Here is a 25,344-nt window from a genome sequence, read left to right as displayed (position 1 = left end):
CTAAACAAACAGAAATAAGAGCAACTAGAAATGGTCCCAGCAGAATGTATTTTATATACCCGCATAGATATATAACTAAAGAAGTCATGAATTTGAGAGGGAATCAGCAGTCCCAGGAGAAATTACTCAGGGGAGCATGGTAAATATAATATTTGTATGTAAGATTGTCAAACTTTTTTAAATAAAAAACCAGTAAACTATTATCTAGGCAGAACAGGAGAAGGTATAGACAGACTCAGGTTACTGAGATCAGACATGAGTGGGGTCATCGATACTCACTTCACAAAAATGAAAGCATCACAGAGAATATTATGAAAAATCATATGTCAGTAATTTAAATATCTCCATGAATTAGTAAATTTTCTAGAAACAAACTGCTGAATCTGACACAGGAAGATATGGAAAATAAACTTTTAATAAATATAGAAATGTTATTATTAACTAAAAGCTTCCCAGGGAGAAAAGGCCCAGTCAGATAACATCTACCAAGTGTTGAAGAAGGATGGTCATGAGCTGAGTCAGTTTGCACATGACTATTATTACAGCTAATCAGGAGTTGAAGTACAAGAATAGCAGTTTCCAGGTTTGCCTGGATTACAGAATGAGATCAAGGCCAGCCTGGACAGTTTGGTAAACTGTAAGCCCTTGTCTCAAAATAAAAAGTAAATAAAGATCTGGGCAAATAGTTTAGTGGTGGTATACAGCTACCCCAGCATGTGTGAGGCCATGGGTTCCATCCCACTGGGAGAGAGGTGGGGTAGGGTGGAAGGACGTCAATATTTTACAGTTTTACATACTTAAAAAGGAGAGGAAAAAGCATGTCCATATTTGTTTCATGAAGCCAGTATTATCCTGATACAGAAACCAAAGCCAAAGACTTCTCAAGAAGGGAAACCACAGTGGAATCTCTCTCGTGGAAACAAATACTAAATTCCTCAACAAAATAACATCTAATTGAATCCAGTAACAAATAAGAAGACAGACAATGACCAACTAAAATGTGTTCCCAAAATGTAAGGTGGGCTTTAACATGAAAAATTACTCAATATGTCAACTTAATATAATAAAAGACAAAGTCACTACTGTGATATCAGTAGGGGTAGAAATTACATCTGACAGAAGCCCGGCATCTCTTAATGATAAAAACACTCAACAAGTTGGAAATAAAGAGACCATTCCTCAGCCTGAAGAATCATATACAGAAAACCTATAGCTAAGACGGTCAACCACGGGTTATACCCATGGCTGTGCTTCTGTGCTTATGTGCACTTATGTGCTGGTGAGATCACAGCAAATGCTTCAGCATCTGCTTCCATCTTCTATCAACAACATTTATTACTGAAAACTTCTTAATCCCCCCATCCCTCAAAACTACAAGAACCTGGCCTTCATTTCCCAAAAACTTACTAATTTTAATATTTTGCAATAATTTATTTTCTCCAACAGTTTTTAGTGGTTCTGTTCTTACTTTTAAATTTATTTATTTTTAATCACCATGCAAAGCATTCAGTTTCACTGTGGCATTTTCAAATGAAACATGGTTTGCTGATTCTTCATCTTACTCACTCCCCATTTCCCTGCCCCTACTGCCCTGTCACCTCCAATAACTTTGTTCTGCTTTCACATGCACTCACTATTTTTATGGGAAAAAAATAATTTCTCGACACTTTACACTTAATTAAAAATGTCCTCCTAATGCTATTTTTTTCTTTTATAATCACAAGATTTTTGTACCATTCAATAAATTTAATGTTAAGTAGCCTATTTTCAAGTTTATCCAACTGTCTTGATGATGTCATTTTAGAATATTATATGTATTACCTGTCTTTTTTATGTATTTCAAATATAAGGAAATTAGTTATTCTATACATTGTTTAGTTATCAAAATCACAAACTAATATAAAATGAGAAATTGAAAATCTTGTACATTTATCTGTGTATATACATATAAATTCTAATATTAAAATCTCTGCATATGGGAAGTTTTTAATTATTTTGAATATCAAATCATAAAGCTTAAAACCAAATATATATGCAATACTTACCTCACCCCAAGGTACCAGTTTTGCATATGATACTATAAAAATGCATAAAATAGAAATCACATAGTAGAGTAAAAATGGAAATGTAAAGAACATAAGAGCCAGGTACTGTAGATATGGCAAAGTGGTTAAGATGACTGGGTTCAATTCCCAGCACCCACACAGCAGCTAGCAATTTCTGTAACTCCAGTTCCATGAGATCTGACAGCCTCACAGAAACATACACAGAAGCAAACCACCAATACACATAACATAAAAATAAATCATTAAGAAGGAGGGGGAGGAGAATGTAAGAGCCGAAGGAGGAGGAAGGGTTCAGTGAATTCTATCTTCTGACATAACATGGCTGCTGCATATATCAACTTATGGCTGCAGTGGTTGCCTGTACCAGACCAAGCCAGTCACACTGCTAGCATGCGGAGAGAGGGCACACAGGACTCTGAGGCATCCATCCTGGGTGGAAAAGTTATTGGCAGCTGATGGCTCCTGATGAAAAGAGACTCACTTAGAGGGCTACAAAATAGAGTGATAAAGGGTTTGCATAAGATGAATGAATACGTAGATTTAATCTCCAGGGCCTCAAAAACAAAAATCAAAATCCTTAAAACCTTGAAAATTGAAGTAAAAATATCAGGAAGAAAGGAAACTAAAAGTCAATTTTATAGTATTTTTTTAAACCCATGATCCAGTCCAAGATCATGAATTGCACGTAGTTGTCCTGTCTCTTTCATCTGTGTTAATCTAAAACAGTTGCCCCAATTTTTTGTTTCTTTTCTATCATTAACTGAATGAGCAAATGGCTTTACCTCCCTACTGAAATGTGCCAGAGTCACAGGACTCGAGGGTCTTTGGACTTCTAAGTCACACAGCTCTTGTTGGAACATAATTCATTCAAGCTGTCTGTCCCAAGCCTTCTTTCCACATTCTCTTCTCCCACCAGGCCCCTCAACTTGATTACAGTGTGATTCATAAATCTTGCCAAAGAACTCCAGTAATTTGGTAGGTCAAGAAAATAAACATGTTTATTAGCCAATTTGTCACTGATGCAAAAGCTCTTACTGGTCTAGATACAACTTCTTTACAAAGTTCTATATGGTCTCTACTCACTTCACATTGCAGCTACCTTTGAAGTTCTGGAAAGGAGGGAGCAATCAAAAAAGCATTGAAAAGAATGGAAAAATGGTTAAGCAGCCAATAACCATGCCATGTGTTATTCTGGTTGCAGGGCTGTGGTTCTCAACTTATGGGTTGAGCAACCCTTTCACAGAGGTCGGATATCATATATCCTGTATATCATGTATTTACACTATGATTCATGACAGTAGCAAAATTAGAGTTATGAAGTAGCAACAAAAATAATTTTATGATGGGGGGTTGGGGGTCACCACAACATGAAGAACTGTATTGAAGGATCTCAGCATTTGGAAGGTTGAGAACCAGCGCTCCAGGGAATCTGATGCCCCCAGAAGGTCTTTGCTGGCACCTGCACACACAAGATATTTTCACATGCATGTGTCTGCATGCATACATCTAAATAAACATCTTAGTTAAAAGACAGGCAGCTTGTAAAGCCCAGTGAGTAGGCTGAGGTCTCCATGACTCCCTGCCCACCAAGCCTGTACCTCACGCCAAGCCTAGGCTTTACACATCTTCATTATCAGCCTTCCCAGCTCAGTTGGCCTCCTTCAGCCATGATTATGGGAAGGTCAGGAAATGAGCAGCCAACAGGCTGTGTATAATGGCCTCTTCCCATCCAGATTATAAAGCAAAATGATGGTCCCCAAAGGAGAAAAATGAGAAACTGACTAGGCAAAACTTTTATCCCTCCACTGAATGAACTCAATTGTTCTGGTGAAAGCCCAGCTTTTGTATGTGCTGTAATGGCATAAACCAGTCTGTAAAGTCTTTTTCACTTGGTGAAAATTGCAAGGTACATTTATATGAATACATAGTTTCAAACTACCCTCTAAATTTGTATCTTTATATCCCTGGATTAATACATGAGTGTCTCAGAGAAGTTTCTTTGTGCGGTGGATGTCAATTAACTGAGAATCTCATACCCGATCAAAGTGAATAGTGGACTACTCAATCCAAATGGGACATCTATATCACACACACACACACACACACACACACACAGGCACACAAGTACCTCCCAAGACTCAGGAACCATTTCAGAAGAAAGAACAGAAAGACTGTAAGTGTCAGGTGTTGGGAAGATGGAAACCACACAGTGACTTTGGATATAACCAGACCACTGCGCCCATGAACTCACTGCAGCTGTGATTGTTAGCCTAAGGTCTATACAAGATCAAGCAAGTAAACGAGGTGGGGGTCAACATTCCCACCCCTGACTGAGGAACTGTGGACAGTTAATGGCTTTTAGGGAAGGGGAACTCAGTTCCCTTTAAGGGTGGCTCCTGGCACTTCAACCATGCTCTAACTGTAGAGCCTGCCCCACACGTAGCAGTATATGGACAAGAATAAACTGGACCTGGTGAGTTATTTTAAAAAATAAAAAAAAAAAAGAGGGTCCTAAGTTAAGAGAGAGTAGGGAGGCCTGGTAAATATGGGATGTTACAGTGACTATAATCAAATACATTGTATCAAATTCTCAAAAATTAATCAAAACATTATTTCTAAAGGCTACTAAATAAAACATTGTGTAACAAAACAGTACTGAAGACCCAAACTGTTTATATTTGATTAGTTTGAGATTATTGATTTGAATCCAATGCATTCTTACCAGATTTTTCAACTAGCTGCAAGGTCTCTGACTTAGAAGTCTGTGTTTTCCTTCACAGCTCTGCAGGTTCTCAGGGCAGGATGCCTGTCCTTGACAGTGGCTGGCACAGAGAAGCAAGTCAAGGGAGCCATGGCCTGGAAACCACCATTTTGCTTTTGGCCTCTAAAGCTATTGACAAAGGTTTGATTTCCTCTCTGGGAGTATGTAGAGTGATAGGAGGTACTCTGCTGCTTGGAAGAGTGACTTAGTGTGAAATGAATGTAGAATCAGGCCAATTTTACACCCCTGATCCCAGAGAGAGGTGGAAGGGGAGAGCTGTGGACAGCCTGTCATGTTGACCAGTATGCTTGCAAGTCGCAAATCCTGAGTGCCCAGCATCCTTGACTTCCCTCTTGCTGTGGCTTATGAAACATTGGCTTCTTGAAGGAAAAATAAGTAAGACAAAAGAAAGTTGTTTGGCTTCTAAACTAGCCTGGTCTTTCCTCTCAAGAGCCCTGGAGGCTCTGCTCCAGACTCTGCCTTCTGGCCAGGTCCTCAGCAACTGGGGATCACATCCCACTGTTTGGGCCTCCTTGTCCCCATAGCCGGTGCTGCCTCTGCAGGCCAAGCCAACAACAACAGCCCCCTTCCACTCAGCCTTGACTCTACATACAGGGTCATCCATTCCCAAGGAGTCTACTGAAACTGAGCATGAACAGGGAGTGTCTATGGATGTGTTCAGAGGAGGTAATAGAATATACTACCATCAAACCTTCAACTCTCAGGTTCCTAAGTTTTAAGAATTCTAAGGCTCTACTTCCAAAGAAAAAGCATTAAAAAGAACTTAATAAACTTGAATTTCCTGTGACATTCCAACAGTTTGTCACTTAAAAGCAGTTGTTTGAAGGCGTAGACCAGATTCCTCCTAGGGTCCAGCTGACCAAGACAGCCTGCGGTACATTAGCACATCTTCCCTAGCAGGGCAAAGATGATGCAGAGACCATTTAATTGTGGTTGTGGCACTAGGCAGGGTAACTGAATTTCTCTACAGCAGAATGTTATTCAAGACTTTCACAAAAGTTAATCAACTGTTAACACACTGGAAATAGAACTGAGTGTTTCTAGAACTTTCAGATGCTTGGCATAATCCATTCATTCATACATTCACTCACCAAGCAAATGTCTGTACCTACAGTATGGGAAGCCTCACTCTGAATAAAGTGTATGCTGTACCAAGGCTATGTTATACAAAGATATCAAAAAGAAAAACAAGCATCAGATGTTGATTAAAAAAAAAAAAAAAAGCAATCAAAAAACCCAAACAAGGTCAGCCTTGTTGGGAGTAATGAATGACAGAGTTTGTACCACAGTAACTATTTTACATAGCACTAAAAGAGTGATATTGGAGCAAAGCCTTTAAGGAGGAAAAGGTGCCAGCCATGTGGGTATCTAAGGAATAAGACTCCAGGCAGTGTTCTACTAATGCAAAACCCTAAGTGAGAATATGTGGCATGTTCAAGACTAACAAGGAGTCCAGTGTGGTTGGGGGTACATCAGGATGACAGCTGGACAGGAAGGCTCATTGGCTTTAACTGTGCACAAAAGATGCCATCAGAGGATTGGGAGCAAGGAAGGAGCACTGTGAGACTGGATTCATCCTTCAGGGTGATCATGAAATTGTATTTTCTTTCACCCTGATCTCCTTCCATGAACAGGAGTCAAGCAGTGAATGCCAATAGAACATATGATGGCGTTAGTAGAGGAAATCCCTGTTTTTCTTATAGGATTGGGTGATCTGTGATAGACACTGGCCACATAGACGATTGAATTATTGAATGTGGCTTAGACCTTGAAGTGTCATTACACATACAGAATCTGACACTCTATCATGAAAACTAAACAAAGGTATAATAACATTCCATCTGTAGCTTTTTGTGGTCACATACTAAAGTTATAATTTGCATAGACTCTGTTAAATATGGTATATTATTAGGATCTGCTCAATCCTGATTTACTTCTTTTAATGTGCCTCCTAGAAAATTCCAAATGTGACCTGCCATGTATTTCTATTGGACAGTGCAGCGGTAGAGAGCTACCGTAATGGCTCAAACATTCCCTTCCTAAAGAGATGCTAGACAAATACTATAAGCCCTTACATGAAGAAAAAGAATGATCAAGACTACAAAATGCCATCTCCTGAGCAGACCAAAATATAAGCATTAGGTGTAAAGTGGGAGCTCTCTAAGCAGCCTTCTGCAGGGAAGAGGATGACAGAGAGCAAGATGCATTTGGTAGACATCACTTCAGACAACCAAAAAAATCCAGCTTCAAATGTTTAGATCTGATTCATAGTGAGTGTTCTAGATGTGCAAAGTGTAAGTAACTGTCAGATGGACTACAGGCATAAGGTGTGGTGGCTCACACCTGGAATCATGATGCTGAGACAGGAGGATTGTTACAACATTGAGGTCAGCCTGAGCTAGTAGTAGCCTGACCAATTTAGGCTATAAAATAAGAGCCTGACCCCTTCTCCCCCCAAAATAGCAGATAGTCCTTCATAAAAGGGCCTACTATGTGTTGGTATACTGGTCACTAGACTTTTCCTACTTTCCCAGTTGAACACAAGGGCATGAAGGCTGGGCTCCCAAAATCTAAAGTTTCACTGCTTTGTCTCCTTCATTTCCTCAGCAGGAAGCTCCAGATCTTTCTGTTTTATATCTGGCTCTTCCAGCATAAAATGACTTTGAGAGTCTTGTTAGTGGCTCCCCGTCTTACAAACTAGAATGTGAGGCTCAGAGTTCATTTGCTTGAGTAGCAGGGCTGAACTAAATCCCCCTATGAACCTAGAGACTTCTCTCCATCAGGGAACACTGGCCTCAGAGGCTCAGACCCCAGGTAGAATACATAAGACTCGTGAGTTGGCACCTGAATCTCTTAAGGTTCCAATCATGGCTAGCTCACCCATGGAAAAAAAATCACTTTCTTTCTGGACTTGGACAACATCTGGAATGAGAAGCAGTGAGGATTTAGAGATGCAACACCTTAACATCTGCACAGGCTTCATGGAACTGCGACTCCTGCAAAGGCCTGGGGACGTCCTCTCCTCAGAGAACCTCAAAACTCTTCCAGAAAACCATCAGTCTGACGCTGCGGGGTTTTATATGACTGCAGAGACATGTCAAGCTACTGGAATGCTTTTCCGTTTCTGAGCTCTGGACACGATACTTTCATCAGGGAAGCCTCAAGTTCCAGTGTGCTTTACCCACTCGGCAGCAGCTGTGATACAGCCCAGCACCTGGAGGCCTCATCCCGGCCAGCAAGCCCATCAGACGGGATGGTCTAGACCCTGCCCTGGGGAGCAAAGAGACTTCCTCTCACTCTATCGCTGTTCTGCTGACAGAATCCACTAATTTCAGAGCTAATGATGTGAGTCTCCCCCCTTCATCCAACATACACTAAAGGAAGCCCAGAGGTCTTGATCATTCAGAAAAATCACAATTTTTAAAATCCAAGCAGATATCCTTTTCCTTTGTCTTATTAATAGAATAAATTGTAGCTAGGTCCATAAAGATAGTTTTCCTCTTTTAATATAGTCTATAATATGAGCTATTTATAATTATACAACATACATTTGTCAAAACTCACAGACATATTTTTCCCCTAGAGAGGAAAATTTACTAGGCGTCAATTTTAAAACAAGATTTTAAAATAAACCTTAAAATATATCAATGGATTTTTTTGTTGTCCTAGCAAAAGATAATGTCCATTAGCTGGGATTTTGGACTCTGCCTAATAACTGGCTTCCAGAGAAACAAAGGGTTTGTCTGAGTTGGGCAGTTAGGAACTGAAGAACCAGCAAGGGCCCACCAGAGCCTCATTCTACTGGTGAGTCTCAGAGAAGCAAAGGGGATTTCAGGCCTCAGGGTTCTCCAGTTGCAAAGGGCAGGACTGACCTCCAAAGGTCTTTGCTCCTAAGCTGTGGCTTTTCATCCTGTACACATGTACGCAACAGGCACAGATGCCCATGGCATGCCCAAAGCTGGCAGAGCAACACAGAAACGCAGGCAATCACTTCCAAGCACTAACAATGCCCAGCACTAATGGTGCCCAGCGCTAACAGTGCCCAGTACTCTTCCTAGGGTTTGCCCAGACAGTTCTCCAAATGGTAAAAGTTTAAGGTACACGTCCATTTTGGTTATAGAAGAAACGCTGCTTCAATCTATGACGAGTCTTGTGTTGGAAAACAAAGTCCCCTTTTAAACCCTGGTTCTGTGCTAGCACAGGCTCTGTGCTTTCAGCTAGGGGTCTGAGTCATTAAAGACATCTGTGCTCATTGTTTATGAATATTATGGACGCTGAAAACCTAATAACAACCCCCAAGTTCTCAAGGGTCTCTTCTCTCTCTCTCTCTCTCTCTCTCTCTCTCTCTCTCTCTCTCTCTCTCTCTCTCTCTCTCTCTCTCTCTCTCTCTCTCTCTCTCTCTCTCAGCTGAAAAGAACTGTGTTTTCGAGCAGCATGGAGAAAGCCACTCCTGGCATCTGCCCATCAGATTCGTAAACTCAGACTGATGCAGAAAGAGCCCTAAAGACTACACAGCCCTATAATGCAGTGTGTGGAAATATATTAAAAGTTTGTTCCATCAAATAAAACTGTGAAAAAATACGGTATAGATCAGTATAAATAATGTGGTTTGAGTCATTTTTCATATTCACTTTGAAATTTAAAAGCAATTTTTCTATTTTTGAATTTTAATGTTTAAATTATGGCCAAGGGACCACAGCATATGTTGATATTGGACTAGATTACAAATTTGTATTAAATCACTGAAATGAAGCAACCATTTCCACACCCTATCAATGGAGACCAGTCTGGAAAAATGACAGCCTTTCTTTTTTTTTTTTTTCTTTTCTTTTCTCTTTTTTCCTCGTGGATATCAACTTTTTTTTCTTTTTGCTTAATTCCAGTAATATCCAGAGATGTTAAAAATTTTTATAGTTTATCATCTGGAACGAACTACCATTAGTCATGATCACAGTCTTACTGTCTGATTCTGGGTATGTCAGAGAACGGGGGTGGGGAGCAAAGGCAAGGTCTTCGGAACCCTATGGCAGCAATGTCTGACCCCAGAGCCAGCTTCTCACCCTGACTCATTTCACAGTCCTCGGGCCACAGAAGGCTCACTCCCACTCGTAAGGCCTGACTCTTTTGCAGTTTGCTTTGTATTTTAGCCCATATCTTCTAGACCACAGGGGAACAGGTGGCAAGCCATGGCTTGTACTTCAGTGTAGCCGGGAAGATCGGATGCAAAGGAGCATGCTAGGTATATGCCAGGAACTCTTCTCCCCTTGTGCTGTAACTGGTCTTTGGGGAGAACTGTGGCTCCCTGCGATGCAAACACATTACTGCTTCCACACCAAACAAGTGGTACCATTTAAAATTCCACTCAGAGGGAATGGTGGTAATTGAAGCCATTCATGGGACCACAAAAGCAGTGCCACCCTCCAAATTGAACATTTGAATGACATTTAAAAGGTGCCAAAATGTGTAATCAATTCATTCAAAAGATATTTCCTGAATATCTAGTGTGCGCATAGCTCTGGGATGCTTATTCAAGGCGAGATCAAGCCTACAGCAAGAGCGATTGGAAGTACTTTAGGAACATGGGGCTCTTTTGCCGAGCCCCAGCTTGGCAGGGGCACTGTGGATCACTGAAAAGGTGGAGGTGTTGGGAAAGGGGACGCACAGGAGCAAAAGTGAGGTACAACATCAGTGACAAAAAGAGGAAGTATGAGAGCGCCAACATAAAATGGAAAGGTATTAAATTCTTTACAGAAACAGGCCTGGAAGCAAACTGAATTGGGACCAGAGCACTAATATTTAATGCTAATTTGCATGAAAATCTTTAACTTTCTTTGTGGGAAGTTTAGCTTCTCTTTCTTCCCATATCCCAGAATGCAACTTTCCTGTCCCTGCTGTCCCCAAGATAGGACAAAGAACAACTTTACCTCAGGGTGAACTCAGGTGCAGATGGCCACTACCTCACAGTAACAGGGTCAAGGATGAAAAACATGGAGTGAAAACGGATCAGGATGAAAGGAAAAGATTAGAGAAGGATCCACATGCTGTGGTAGTATTTACTCACTTTGCAGTTGGCATGACAGGGACATTAGCATAAGGCTTCTATTCAATGTTCTCTAAAACATTTCCAGGTGAGAGGGCTTCATTCACACATCATCTTCAAAAATCTCTCCCCTTCTCTTCTTCTCCCTTCCCTTCCTCCAATCTTTCCTTCTTTCCTCTCCTATCCCCTCTCCCCATCCCTCTCTCCTCCCCGTCTTTCATTCTTTCTACTAAGCACCGAACTTAGGGTTTTGTACATGCTAGCAAGTACTCTACCACTGACATACCATTGAGCTGCATCCCCACCTTGCAAGACAATTGTAAACACCCAATAAAAAAAATAAACATAAAAATACACAATTTACAAAAGAAACATTGATGACCAATAAGATAGAAAATTAAAACACAAACAGCACATATGAAAGAGTAAGTGGAAAGTCGATTCAGAATGAAAACTGGTTCAGAAAACCTTAGACACAAGAAGACAAGCTCCAGTTAATATACTTCCTACTCGAGTGGAAATTCAAAAATCACACATTTGAAGTAACTCAGCAATACACACCAAATATGCCCTAAACTGCTTGTATTCTTGCTATATCTCTATGAATTCACTCTGAATAAATAATCCAAGATTAAATAATCAAAGGAAAGATTTTTCAAAGATGCCTGGTACATTATTCATAATAGTAGAAATTAAATATATAAAATTTCAATACCAGAAAAATGGCCAAATCATAGTGTGCTGATGGAATACTATGCAATTAAGAAAATTATGTTCAAAAATCTTTTAGTGGAGTTAAAATGCATTCACAATACTGGTTGGATACACATTATCTAACATGCTCAGAAACAAAAACATATATATTTTTATATTTTATATGTTTTTATATGTTTATATGTTTTTATATGTTTTTATATTTTATATGTTTTATATTTTTAATCTCACAATATTTTCATTTAGCTGGTCCTGAAGTTCAGTGAACTTTAAAATTCTTGCCTATCATGCCCATGACCATAAATTCAACCTTTGGTGTGCATGTGCGTGCGCGCATACACACACACACACACACACACACACACACACACACACACACACACACAATTTGCATCCATTTCAATGGTTGGTCATTCTCAACCCAAACCCTTAAAGTGTAAAATGCTCCAAATTTTGAAACCTTTGAGCACTGAATTAAAATTTTGTATATTGGAGCATTTGCATTTTTAATCTCAGATGTTTAGATTAGTAAATTTCAATGTTAAATGAAGATAAGAATAGTTACCTACATATAAATACACTGCCCTATAGTTATGTAACTGTAGCAAGTCAGGAGGAAAGATTGGAAAGAAATACATTAAATATTATTACACTATATGTTTTAAGTTAAACAATTATTTCTACTTTCCAGTACACGTGAGCCTTTCCTGATCATCATAAACTACATGTGGAACAAAATATGTTGTGCTGTGGCTTAGTTTGAGCTTACTTTTAATAATTGCATCCAAATCAACATATTGTAACTGCTTGAAGAGAATCAACTCCCCTTGACGATGCTTCTCAGCACCTGATACTGTATCTAACATATAGCAGGTACTCAGTCCTTGTTAAACTAATATATGATCGGCTGGATACAGAGATAAATGAAAAGATAGAAATAAGAATGGATGGCTATTTGAACAGTTCAACTGTTTAATACAATTCTTTTTTTCTGGAATCTTCAGGAGACAAAGAGGCTCATCTTGTGACAGACACGGAAGCCACATCATCTCATCCCTGTCTAAGAAGGTCGCTGAGCTTCTCAGATGCCTGGGCTCTCCAGATCCCCATGAGGCACCAGATAGTTATTTTCTTCTATCCCTCTCTAGAAGCAGAGAAAGTGAGAGTAACTGCATCCCAGAAACCACCACATTTTCCTGCATACTCATGGCAGTTGGGCAAGAGACACCCTGTAGATCAGAGTGCCTCACTACCCGGCTGATGCAAGGCTAATAAGATATGTGTTCTTCATCCTCTCTAGCTCCGTTGTGACACTGCTCAGGCCGAATGCCTGTGCATAAAGTCTGGTATGAGTTTAAACTTGCTTAGTCGTGTGAACTTACAGGGAGGAAGTGTCATTTACTTTTAATGTGTTATCTCTTGCATCAGATTTATGGTTCTTTGGTGGATGCTTGCAAGACTATCATTCCTCCCTTTACATTGCTGGTTGTTGCTCACCCCATAATCTCAAATGGCATTTTAAATGTCTTCGAGTGGCTGTAGATTATATCTCCAAACTACACTGGTTGCTTATGAAGGTGAGTGGTTTAAAGCCAGGCAGTGCTGTTTTTCTATTCTCTGACCTCGACAAAGTCAGACAAGTTGCAGAGTTTCGAAGAACTTCAGTTTCTTCTTCCACAGAGGAGTTGCTATCTCTTAGGTCGTAGCATAATTGAGAAAATAAACATGCAAGTGCTATGTGATCCTTGAACATAGTGTATCTATAGTAATGGAAGCCATCAGTGTCAACAATTCTAATGAGAAGAAATCACTTGCTGATCGCTTTTCAAACTAAAGTTTTAAATGCTGCGCAAGAAAATTTTTGCTTTAGATGTCCAGATTATTGTTGGCATGGTAACTCCCTATGTAGAAAATAACTTCACAAGAAGTTGTAAATTATATACGGCACTAATCATAAGGAATGTTATAAGCTATAAAAGTGAGACACCTATGAAAATACTTCTTGAAAATTCATGAAACAGGATTTAAACTATAGGACAGTATCCTCAAGCTTTTCACTCTGGAAAGATAAAGATGTAAGTCTTCACTGCTTTTAAAAACCTGCTGAAAGTATCATCTAACAATAGCTCAATTCAGCTCATGAGCTAGATGCACACAGGGAAAGCCTTCCCTTGAGCTGCTTGCTCTCTGCCAGATGAAACCTAGCATAACCATAGGATTTACCCAGTCAAAACCAAGTCCTCACACTGAAAGACCCACCTTAAAGGAGACCTACCTTTGTCCTCTTCCTTCTAAGACACCAGTAAGTCTTTATCAAGGTGATTAGCAATAATCACGGTGGGCAGTTAAGCCAGTGTCATCTCAAAACACTGCATTTTGGTGAGTTTCCAACCTCAACTATACAAGAGTTATATACCCGTGGCTTGAAACTAATAATTCTGATAAGCTATTTGTTTTGTATTTTGTTTTTGTTTTTCAAGACAAGGTTTCTCTATGTAGCCCTGGCTGTCCTGAAATTCACTCTGTAGTTCAGGCTGGCCTCAAACTCAGAAATCCGCCTGCCTCTGCCTCCCAAGTGCTGGGATTAAAGGTGTGAGCCGCCACTGCCCAGCTTCTGATAAACTATTAAAACAATCTTTAGCAAACAGGTACCATCCTTCCTGCTTACATTCAATGTAACATAGATCATCCACATACAACTTCATAGGCCAGCCTAAGACAAGCACAATACCAGTCATTTTCTAAGCATGTTGTAGGCCCCTCCAGGAGGATAGATGTTTGCCAACTGTGTAAGAAAAAGAATTTGTCTTGTCATTGCTTAGTGGACCGTTCAAAGCCAAGTCCACTCTCATCCTCAGAGTGATGGTGGACATATAAAGAAATTGAAACACTGTAAAATATTGTACCAGTGTTTTAGACTAGTTTTTAAAACTGCTGGGAGCTTTTTGGCCTGCATAAGTCAGATGAACTGCCCACATTGATCTAATTCTCTCAATAATTGCTCAATTCTCCTATTTATTTCTCAAATGTAGCCAAATTTCTCCCCATGGACAGGGAAGATATAATGAGAGCCTGTGACTATGATGCGCCAAAACGTAGTCATTACCACAAGTAAGACAAAGGCCATGAGAGAGGGTCCAGGCCTAGAAAGTCTCAAGTCCCGAGAACAGCATGGTTGAAACTGTGTACCTTTGACTCCTGTGACATCATGTGACCACGGACACATAATGTCTTCCTCTTCTTCCTGTGTCATGGTTGTACAATCCCAGCAGCAACAATGTCACTCCAAGGTCAAATCTGAGGGTGCAGCTTCTGTGTCCCTTTTAAAAGCTCTGCCACCTATCACTGGTCGCCACTTCCTGTCACAACCTCCGCTGCTAGGGGTCAATCGCAGACATTTGGAGGGTGGCTTACAGGGCACTTCTCAAGTGAGACAGCCCCTAGGAAGTCATGTCCTTATCAGACAAAGCCATTTTAGTAAGTGTGGCAGCAGCTGACACAATCTGCCTTCCTTCTCGCCTTCCTCCATAGCAAGCCCACGTCTCTCACTCTTCCTTGCTGAATTTATGAAGAAGACAGAGGGCAGCGGGGAGCTGGGTAGAGAGAAGAATCTGGGCAGATGGGGAGCAAGGCAATGCAGACAAAATGGGAAGCAAGATATGCGTCATTTGCACTTGAATGTGGTCATTATCATCAATTAAAAAGAAAAAATGCATTTTAAACATCACCAAAGTTACCTAATAATTAAGCATTTTGATGTTTGGGGAATGAAACATGGGGTTTTTATAAGGAATCAAAACAAGCTTCCTTCAAGATAAATTGTAACAGTTTCTAACACAAAATAAGTGGGAGTCCACTGAAGATGGGGATGATGGTGTGAAAAAGAAAAGGACAAAGGGAAAGCGAGTGGAAAGGGATTCCAGATTCCAGATTTCTCAGATTCCAGAAGTCTAATGGCTCCTCTCCTGATCCTTCAGACTGTGGCTTTGGCTTTCATGAGCCCTTAAAAAGACTGAGAAGCTACACTTCAGACAAACATGCAGAAGAGGCAGTGTCAAGAGTCCAAAGGTCAGAACGTCCAGAGAAGAGAGAATTGTGAAAAAGCCAATGGCACAGGACAGGATATTCTTAAAAAATGCAGGCTAGGGGAGGGAAGCCACAGGACTTCCATCTTTTTCATTCTCAGAATTTCACTCTCCCTGGGAGACACACTTTGCAATATGTCAAGGGTAAGTGAGAGCCAAGGTGTTTATGGACTTCGGGGCTGCTAGAGCCAATAAAGCAGAGCTCCTCCATCACGGACAGCCCATTAACAACCTATGTTTATTGGGAAAAATGTTCTGAAGTTAGCACGCCTTTGTCAGCAAAAGCAATTGATCTTGGCCAGTTAATTTGGCTGGTTTTACACACTGAGGCCTTACCACTTTCCTAAGAGTGTCCTACATCACTGTGGGCCTACATCCTCTTATCAGTAACTTCCAAGAACCCTAAGCCTATAGTGCTCCTTAAACAGATTGTTTAAAAAATAAAATAAAATTGAGAGAGAGAGAGAGAGAGAGAGAGAGAATATAAACATACCCCATTGGCACCTTTACCTTTAGTCATGCAATTTTCTTGAAGATAGGTTTTAAAGAAATGCCTGTGCCAGCTGCCACATTTCCTGAACATTTGACTAAGCAACTGTGTGTTAGATAGGCGGGATAAACAAACAGACGCAGAGATATGTAGATACATAGATAGACAAATAAATGTACAACTGATAGGTAGATGCATAGATACATGAGCACATGGATGATAGCTGATTGATAAACAGGTGATAGATAAGGATGATAAGTGACTGTTACGTAGATAGATAGATAGATAGATAGATAGATAGATAGATAGATAGATAGATAGGCAACTAACAGAACCTCAAGCTCAAACCAAAGGAAGTTTATGCTTTAACAAATGTTCAACATGCTTCCGACTCAGGAAACAATCACTGCTGTGTTTTAAAACTAACACAGTACTTATATCAAACACATCTTATAAGAAACATGCTCTAATATGACCCAGACCAATGTATGGAACAGCTAAGGGAATGCAAATCATCACCCCCCTCCTCCCCCCCCGATTAGTCTGGGGACTCTGGTTGCAATTCTTTTGGTCCTTATTTATAGAGTGTAAATGGGGCTGATATAGTTTAATGGGTGATGATAAAGCCCTGAATTTCCTAAGTGAGTCATGATGATATTCACACCTAAAAATGTTGGACTCTTGGCTTCTGGAATGGGTAGGAGTAAAGGGTTGTGGAGTCCTCTCCAGATATCATCAAAGGCTAGCGTGTTCTCAGCTGTCTGGAATGCCATGCATACTGTCCTGACTGAACCAGGATATAAAGTCATATGCAAAGCATTTGTTTCATTAGCTAAGGCATCCATCTCAGTCAGATGAAGTGCCTTTCTGGTGGTCTGCCTCTGTCACCACATCACAAAAACACAGCTACACAGATTTGGGGAAAAAAAAATTGGAGAGTATAAAGAGAGGGACCGGGCTTCACATGCAAGCCACACTGCAATGACAACGTTTTACTGGAGAGAAGGAACACTCCAAGCACCCATCAACCAGAGAATATACAAATGATAACACTCATTCACCCAACTCCAGAGCAAACAGTAAGCAAAGGGTAATGGGACAGTGAACTATAGTGACTATCTCAGGCAAGGGTGGGTTGCCTAGTCAGGAAGAACTGGCTTGTCACAGGACAGAAGAAGAGAACATTATTCTTTTCATATACAGAAACAGATCAGAAAGTGGAGAGAAGAAGACACATACAACGGAGCCCAGGGTGGTAAGTACTGAGGACACAGGATGTCATGCCCTCTGCCGCAGTAACACAGAGAGCAAGAAAATAAAACAATAGCTAGGATACCCTGGGACAAGTCTCTCACTGGACTCTGTGTGTCTGTGTGTGTAGGAGAAAGAGAAAGACAGACACAGAGACAGGGAGAGACAGAAGCAAAAAGATAGACAGTACAAAAAGATAGACAGTGTAGGACAAAGAGATGGCAAGAATACATATATGCTAGCAAATTAGAGCCATAGCATCTCAGAAATATAGAAAAATGCTGTCACTTTGGGGGGGAACCCTGGGCACACAGAAAAGTGAACCAATGTAGTTATGACCAACTTGGAAAGCTCGAACATTCTCCAAAGGAACAAGGAGAAACATGGGCAAGGAACTAGAGACATGAAAGAGAATGAAGGTGGGGTGATGAGTGTTGTAAATATGTGTATGTATAGGTATGTGTAGACCAATATGTACACACATATGCAGAGACATAGCATGCCATCACATGCATGCTGATGAGCATAAGGACCACACATAAGCATATATATCTGTTGTTGACAACTCTGGATGCCTTGTTACATCTGCTCAAACTTATCACCTTAGTTCACAGTCAGTCACCTAACAGCAGCATTTGTGTTTCTCCCTCTTCTGATGAAGGACACTTGGCCATCTGAGTGGGAGCTAGAAATACCTGCCAATCGATACCCTTCCAGGGACAGTGCTCAGTCAAGACTGATGGGAGCCCACATAAGCACATCATAGCCCCCAGTCCTCAGGAAGGGAAATTCTGACACCTGAAATGTATACAGGCTTCAAGAGGTTCCTAGGCAAGACTAAGATCTACGTACAGTGGCAGTTCATTGAGGTCCTGGTTCATTTGTGTTCCTGTAACAAAATTGCACAGGTTGGGTAATTTATTAAGAACAGAAACTTAGTTCTGTTGAACAGAAAGTTGGCAAAGTTCAGAATAAGACACCCAATTTGCCCAGTGAGAGATGTTTTCTGCTCCCAAGATAGTGCCTACAAATGCATTCCCCCAGAGAAGAAGAACATTGTGGGCTCATATAGCACCAGAGTGGGAAGTTGGTGAGAGAAGTCAGACTCCTCCCTCCTGACACATAAAAGCAGACCCCTTATCATCCAACAGATTCCTCAAGTACCCACTTTCTAACACTACCACAGTGAAGATTAACATTAATTGCATATATTCAGGGGGTGTGGCATTCTCCAGGCCTTCCTTAACCCATCCCCCACATAAACTCATTAACTACCTGCATTAAGTTGTTTGCCTCAGGACTTGTTTCTAGGGAAATCCAAACATAGATATGCAAATGTATTTGCATATTAGTGTTTATAGTCATACTCGTATACATTTGCATAGCTATTTGTATGAATGTCTGTATGCCTATATAAACAAGCTGACTGATAAATATGGACTATGTGCACACAAATAGGTATTTACATAAATATGGTTAGTTGTCCCTCCACATCCATGGGAAACACAAGTGTGGGTCCAACCACCCACAGATCCAAGGATTTTTAGGAAACTGTCTATACTGAACATATTAGATGTTTTTGTCATTCTCCAAATAAAAGAATGTAATACTTAATTTATTAAAATGTAGTGTTGTCACAGGATTTTCCCTGTTCAATTACATTAGTGCAGAGGAGGTCTGTGATTGGAAAGGGAAAAGAGAGGCAGAGCTAAGAGTTGCAGAGAGAGAGGGAGAGTCTCAGGGTAGGAGGAGAAGGAAGATGACCGCGGACATGAACCCGAGTGGCGTTTACCAGCACAAGTAGTTGTAGTATCGTAAGTTAGATTAATTGGGATAAGCTCTTATCATTATCAATTGGCTCTGAAATTATTGTATTGGCATCTTGTAAATTGTGATATTATTGATACATAAATTTGATTTGTTAATTAAGCTCTAAGAGTCTTGATTTTACTGGGTTACCGAGTATTGTGATATGTAACCATGAGGTTGGCAGTTTCATTTACTTATTGGAATGTGGGATCACCAACTACATGGGTTTATGGCTAAGGACGAAGAACTAGTGGCGGCAGGAGCGTGGGAGCATGGTCAGCCCAAGGAAAGTTGGCGGGTTCCTTTTTTTTTTTTTAATATTTCCCAAAACATGGCATAATGAAAATTTACATATCATTTATATTGTTTTGTCTTCTAAGTAATCTAATGATTATCTCAAGGATATGCATGTTATATGTGATTGCCACTCAATTTCACAATTTTAGATAAAGAACTTAACCATCTGATTTGTGTATTTATAGGCGATCTGAACAAATCCTGAGAGAAAAATGGCACTATGTACATGCTAGCATGACTCTATGCAGCATTAGCACTTTGCTTCCTGTTAAAACACAGGATCCTACTCTGTAGGGGAAGCCTACAGACTAAGGCTCTGAAATGCCCCTCCATGTGCCTACCCCATCCCCCGCAACTCCCACCTCCTACCCCATGCACCCTATCCCTAGAACCTCTTCAGTCAAGTGCTCAGTCTCTCACTGGTGGGTGCTGGTTAAAACCCTCCGTTTCCACGCTTTCATTCAGTAAGAGTCACCTCACACCTTTGTTCGTCTGACACATCAAATCCCCCAAACAGCGGCCAGACAAGCTTGGGAAGCCGCAGAGTCTGACCACAGGTTGGGAACACGACCCTCACAAGCAAACATCCCCACGGCCCACGGCTGCCACACTCAAGACAGCGCCATGAGTGCCCAGATATCACTTTGCCTTTTTTTTTTTTAAGTAAACTACATCAAAAGACAGCAAAGTGGGTGCGGAGGAAGGAGTATTTTAAAGCCAAGCCATTTCAATAATGAACTACCAGAACTAAAGTTCATAACTTATCTTCTCAAAAAGAAAAAAGAAAATGTACTATGAGCGTACCCCACATCCTAGTCCACCACAGACGCTGTCCTCAAGGGTAAGTCTATCCTCCTTCCATTTAGTCTAACAGCCTAAAGACCAGCAATGAGGAACATAACCAAAGCCAGGACTTACCTAGGACTATGGGTGCACAGGACACTAGACTAGAAGGGATACAGACTACAGGTCTGGGCAGAAGCATCTAAGCAAGAAAGCTTTGACAAACATCTTTAGATTTTTACTTTTCTCAACTGGAAATTAAAGTGGGACTTCCAGAGGCCTGAACTTGGCCTCGAGTGTTTCATTCCGCACACACTGAATTTAAGAGCACATAAAAATCTACATGCCTCAGTCTGTAACCCCTACACACATAACATCATTTCCAGCCCCAGTTCTGGAAACTTCTGACATCACCAGTGAAATGACAGGGATCTGTCATCCTTCTCAGCACCTGCCAAGTCTCATCTCCATGGAGGGCTGGCTGGCTGACTTTGGCATACCTTTAGCAATTTGTTGATGCACACATTTACAATTTCCTATTGAAATCTGCCTTGTTTTTTTCTCAAACTACTTCCAAAAGATTGTCATTAAAAAATATTACATGTTCCAACATGGGAGAAAAGAAACTAGAAAAGGCTAATTTTTAAAAGTAGAAATCACTAACATAAAAAAGTAAGACAAAATTATATTACCAATAATAAGACAGAAGCAGAAGCTTTGTGGAAATATACATGTTTATGTATGTTTTGATTAGGAAATATGTTTGCAGTATACTGTATATATCCTGTGTTGTTTAATATCTAGATATATGCATATGTGTCTTTCTTCTTCCCTGGCTCCTCCGTCTCTTCCTTCCTTCCTTCCTTTGCCTTCATACAAACACCATCAAATGAGCTTGGTCATGTTTACTTTCATCTGGACCTGAGGCTGAGTAAGTTTGTGCCGCAAGAAAAAAAAACTACCAGAAAAGACTTAGAAAGAGCTGTGAGTCCCAGGGCTTCACATACCCCTGCTCAGTAAGCATGGGATGCTAGAGTTTCTTGTGTATTCCTCTTTAATATCCTAAGATGTGTCTGCTTCACAAGTGACCTGGGAAATGTGTGCTGTACTAACTCCTACTATAGATAACACGGCGCGACTAACTGCTGAACACCAGTCTCCTTGTCACTTCAATTGCCACTGGTTTTACTTCTAATTTAAAATACATTCATTTTAAAACTCCTTGTAAAATCATAAGGAAGGTCAAACTCTTTTCTCAATCTTAAGCATGTTGGGAATATGGGTCTATGGAAGTCTCACTAATCACTACTCTGCCTGAATCTGGTATTTATAGGCTATTTCCACCTGCCAAGTCCATACAGCCATAGGTGACCAGCCCTCACTCCACCCCACAGAGCACAATGAGACGAACTGTTTGCATCTTCTGCTCTCTCTGGGCTGCACAGAATTCAAAGCTATCCCAACATGCAGTCCCTCTGCTCCAGGACACAGAAGCCCGAGCGTCTTCCCCCAAAGGGGGGTAGAAGAAGGGCTCCTCCACTTGAGGAGACAGTGGGTCTTAATGAAAAGCCAGTTTTCCCTCCAGAGGACACAGGGCAAGGTCTTCATACAATGATGGTTATACAGTTGTGAACCTATAAGTTAAGACCAGGGTGCTACTGAGCACTGGAAGAAATGCCTGCAAACCAGTACATAGCATAGAACTCCAACCCAGGAGATCAACATCACGAGAGCTGCAAAGCTTGCCTCACATGGAGTGGGTTTTCCCTAATGAGGAGAGAGTGAAAAGATGAGGTTCCTCTCAGTGAATTCTAGAAGCCCCTAACCCTAAGGATCACCTAGCAATCACCTAGCAGTACTTACAACACAGGAGCACTTGATACATTTGTTTCCTTCTGGCTGAAATTCTTCTCCTTCCCGGTACTGCACACCTTCAAACACACAGCCTGGAAAACAGAGTTTGGAATTAGGACAAGAGACTTCACTCAGTTTGGCAAGGTCATTCTGTCCTCTGATTATCATCTTCCACCTGTACCCTCTACCTCTCCCCAGTATAAATCCTCTTTGATTACAATATTGTGCAGAATTAAATAGGGAAAATGATAGAGTCCAGATGATTGGCATGTTGGCTCAGGTCCAGAAACCCTGAAGATGATAGAAAACAAATGACTGTGGAACTTGAGTCAGCCCACAGATGTGCAATGGTGAGTCACGCGGTGAGATTTGGAGCTGCAGCGGGATGGTGCTAACCACAGCCAGGGGGACCAACTCCAGAGAGGTCAAAAAAGGTCAAAAGAGACCATAGCAAGGCCAAGGAAGAGAAGGTCGAGATGAGAAAGAGCAGATGCCTCTGTGGGCGGCCACTTGAGTACCAGGAATAACACGGTCTGTTCCTGGCCCAGCATGCCCTTGGTTCCCACATCACATTCCAGTACTGCAAAAAAGGAGTTGAGTCCCTTGTCCCACAGATGATTAAAAACGTAGCAGGTGCCTCTGAGTTGGAACATGAACTTGGTTCTGACACATCTGATACCCTATACATAGGGTCATGCACAAAGGCAATAATGGTCAGGGATAAGACAGGATGTGCCCTGTGGTTTTCTGTTCCACTCTCTGTGTGTATGTGTGTTAATGGGCTCTAGCCCCTTCCAAGTTTATCTCATAAAAGCTCTCACTTCCAGGAAGTGTTTCCTATCCAAAAAGTACTCAGGGAAACACTCTAAATGACCTGAGACATAGGCTGGCAAGCAACTGTGTCAGTGAATGGCAAAGCCACTTCCCTCAAGACTGCCCTCAGAAAGCCAGGATAGCTGAGGTCACACCCTACATAGTAGACAACATTGGAAATATGGGTAGGCTTTTGTGAAAGACAGAGGAGTTCAAGACAATGCCAGAAGAAATCACGAGATGCTTAAAGCAACCAGTTCCTGAGGAAGAAGAAGGTGCCTGGTTCTTCCTGATTGGTTCCTAGTCCTATCAATCTTTGGGTAACTGTGACTCTTTGCTCAACAGAAATACATGATGATAAGTGCTGAATCCAAACTATGATAGCCAAGTAAAGAAATTCAAGTGATGACCCAGACAAAAGATCTTTTTATAGCTATGCCCATAGCTAGCAACCAGCTGTCTCCTTACTGTTCAGATGATGCTGAAAGTCTTGGTAGCATGGCCTTCCCAGTTGCTGTGTCTCAGCATTGTTCATAATGACAGATGCCCAATAGCCTATTTCCAAAGGGCACTTCCAACAAAATGTCTTCAGTCTCTCCCCATGTTTACACCTCTGACTGTCAGATGGCTTGCCACAACAATCTATATTTGACAACTTAAACAACAGAATTTAAAATGAAAATTCGACTTCCATCCCGCCCACCATCCTTGAGCAATACCCAGAGACTACAGTGAAGGAGCAGACAACCAAGAATGCCCTGAAATCCATTTCAGGAGGAAGCTGCTCACATGTTTGCCATTATGTGGAATGCCAGTGTGATCAATGGCAGATGCCAGTCCTTCTGAGTTACCAGGGTAAATACCCTAAGGCTTCCCCTGACTGTCCCTATCTAGAACTGGCTGAGGCTTCACTCCAAAACAGAAGATGAGACAATTCAGGAGAGGGCACTTTCTAAATCTTCCAATTTGCATCCCAATATGGCCGTTGGGTTTCAGGGGAGAGAGCAGAACTGAGGAGCTGATCTCATCCCCCCGAGGCTCACAGCCTGTTCAGTTAGGTCTAGTGTGCAGCACTGGCATGCTCATATTTAAATATTTGCTCTCCAGAACCTAAATAGAATACTTCTCCTGGTATTGATGGAGTAGGTAGTGCGATCTGGTGGCTAAGAATGAGAACAAATCCGATTCCAGCTCCATCTATGGTGCTTGGTCACTATGGGCCTCGGTAAAACACAGTCATGGGGTCGAATTTCCTGTTCTGCAGACAACACTTTGTGCATCCTTGGATGGTTGTAAGGACTTAACCCTGCAATGTGTACAAGGATGGAGTCCAGTTCTCTCTTTCCTGGGAACTCAACCAGAAAAGCCAGTGACAGAAGCAAGTCCCACTGACCACATGCCTATGTTTCAAAGGCAGCCTAACACAGAACTATCTCCCAAGGGACAGGGTGTGAGATACAGTGAAAAGTGTTCAGTTTCAAGGATCCCTTTATATTACCGTCATATTACATTGCTCCTTGACGGCTCCCATGTCTGATGGGGACCCTGAATTGATTCTGCATTGATAAATCATCTGTCTACTAAAAAGAACTGAATAATACTTTAGAAGTAACTATAAGGTTTAAATCTGCATAGTAAAAAATATCTACTCTATCTGCAATTTCAAACTTGACTACAGATAGAAATTCCTTGGGCCTAACCACTAGTCTACCCCTGCACTGCCTTGAAGATTCAAATAAAAATTGCCAGGGTACAGCCTAGGCATTAACATTTAGTTTTCCAGGTTCAGTCAGAAGAACTGACAATTTGATTTAATAAAGCTCCTATAGGTGTCAAAGGACATGCTACCACGGTTCAAGTCACCTAGCACACTAAGAAGGAAAAGTATTCAAACCAACTGCTGATCAATTTGAAGCAATTAGCTTATGGAATTGGTTCACTTCTAATCAGTGGTTTGGTTTGTTTGTTTGTTTGTTTGTTTGTTTCACCTGTGGAGACTGAGGAAATAGCAGTTTTACAGAAACTTTGGAGTGAAAGAAAGCTGAATAAAGACCTCTTAGGACACGAAGAAAACTAGAAGCAGGGGAAACTGTCTGTGGGTTTCAATGGGACCAACATGTAGAGGAAGGATCATCTCTGCAGAACATCCCACCAGGGGGTTCCGCTACCTCATAGGAAGGCCCATAGAGTAGCCCGTCCTTTGTATGCTACCTCACAAAGTAAAGAACGGTAGTTGTGGGTAACATCACCAGCGAGGAAAAATCTCAGAGAAAGCACAAAACACCTGTCTGAGACTATCAGCCACAGGCTCAAAAGATCAGGACAAACACCTCTCACCTCAAAATCCCCACGCTCTCCTG

The 25,344-nt window shown here is 41.2% G+C and overlaps 1 protein-coding gene across 1 annotated transcript in view; it reads right to left on the bottom strand.

The window, feature by feature from the left end:
* Bmper (BMP binding endothelial regulator) overlaps nt 1–25,344 on the bottom strand; it is a 262,787-nt gene that overhangs the window by 172,721 nt on the left and 64,722 nt on the right. The window contains exon 6 of the mRNA XM_031343960.1: nt 22,181–22,263. Within this exon, the coding sequence (XP_031199820.1) occupies nt 22,181–22,263 (83 nt within the window). The remainder of the gene's footprint in view (nt 1–22,180; nt 22,264–25,344) is intronic.

The sequence above is a fragment of the Mastomys coucha genome, unplaced genomic scaffold (assembly GCF_008632895.1).
Source record: "Mastomys coucha isolate ucsf_1 unplaced genomic scaffold, UCSF_Mcou_1 pScaffold23, whole genome shotgun sequence".
NCBI lineage: Eukaryota > Metazoa > Chordata > Mammalia > Rodentia > Muridae > Mastomys > Mastomys coucha.
This window is presented reverse-complemented; position numbering and strand designations above follow the sequence as displayed.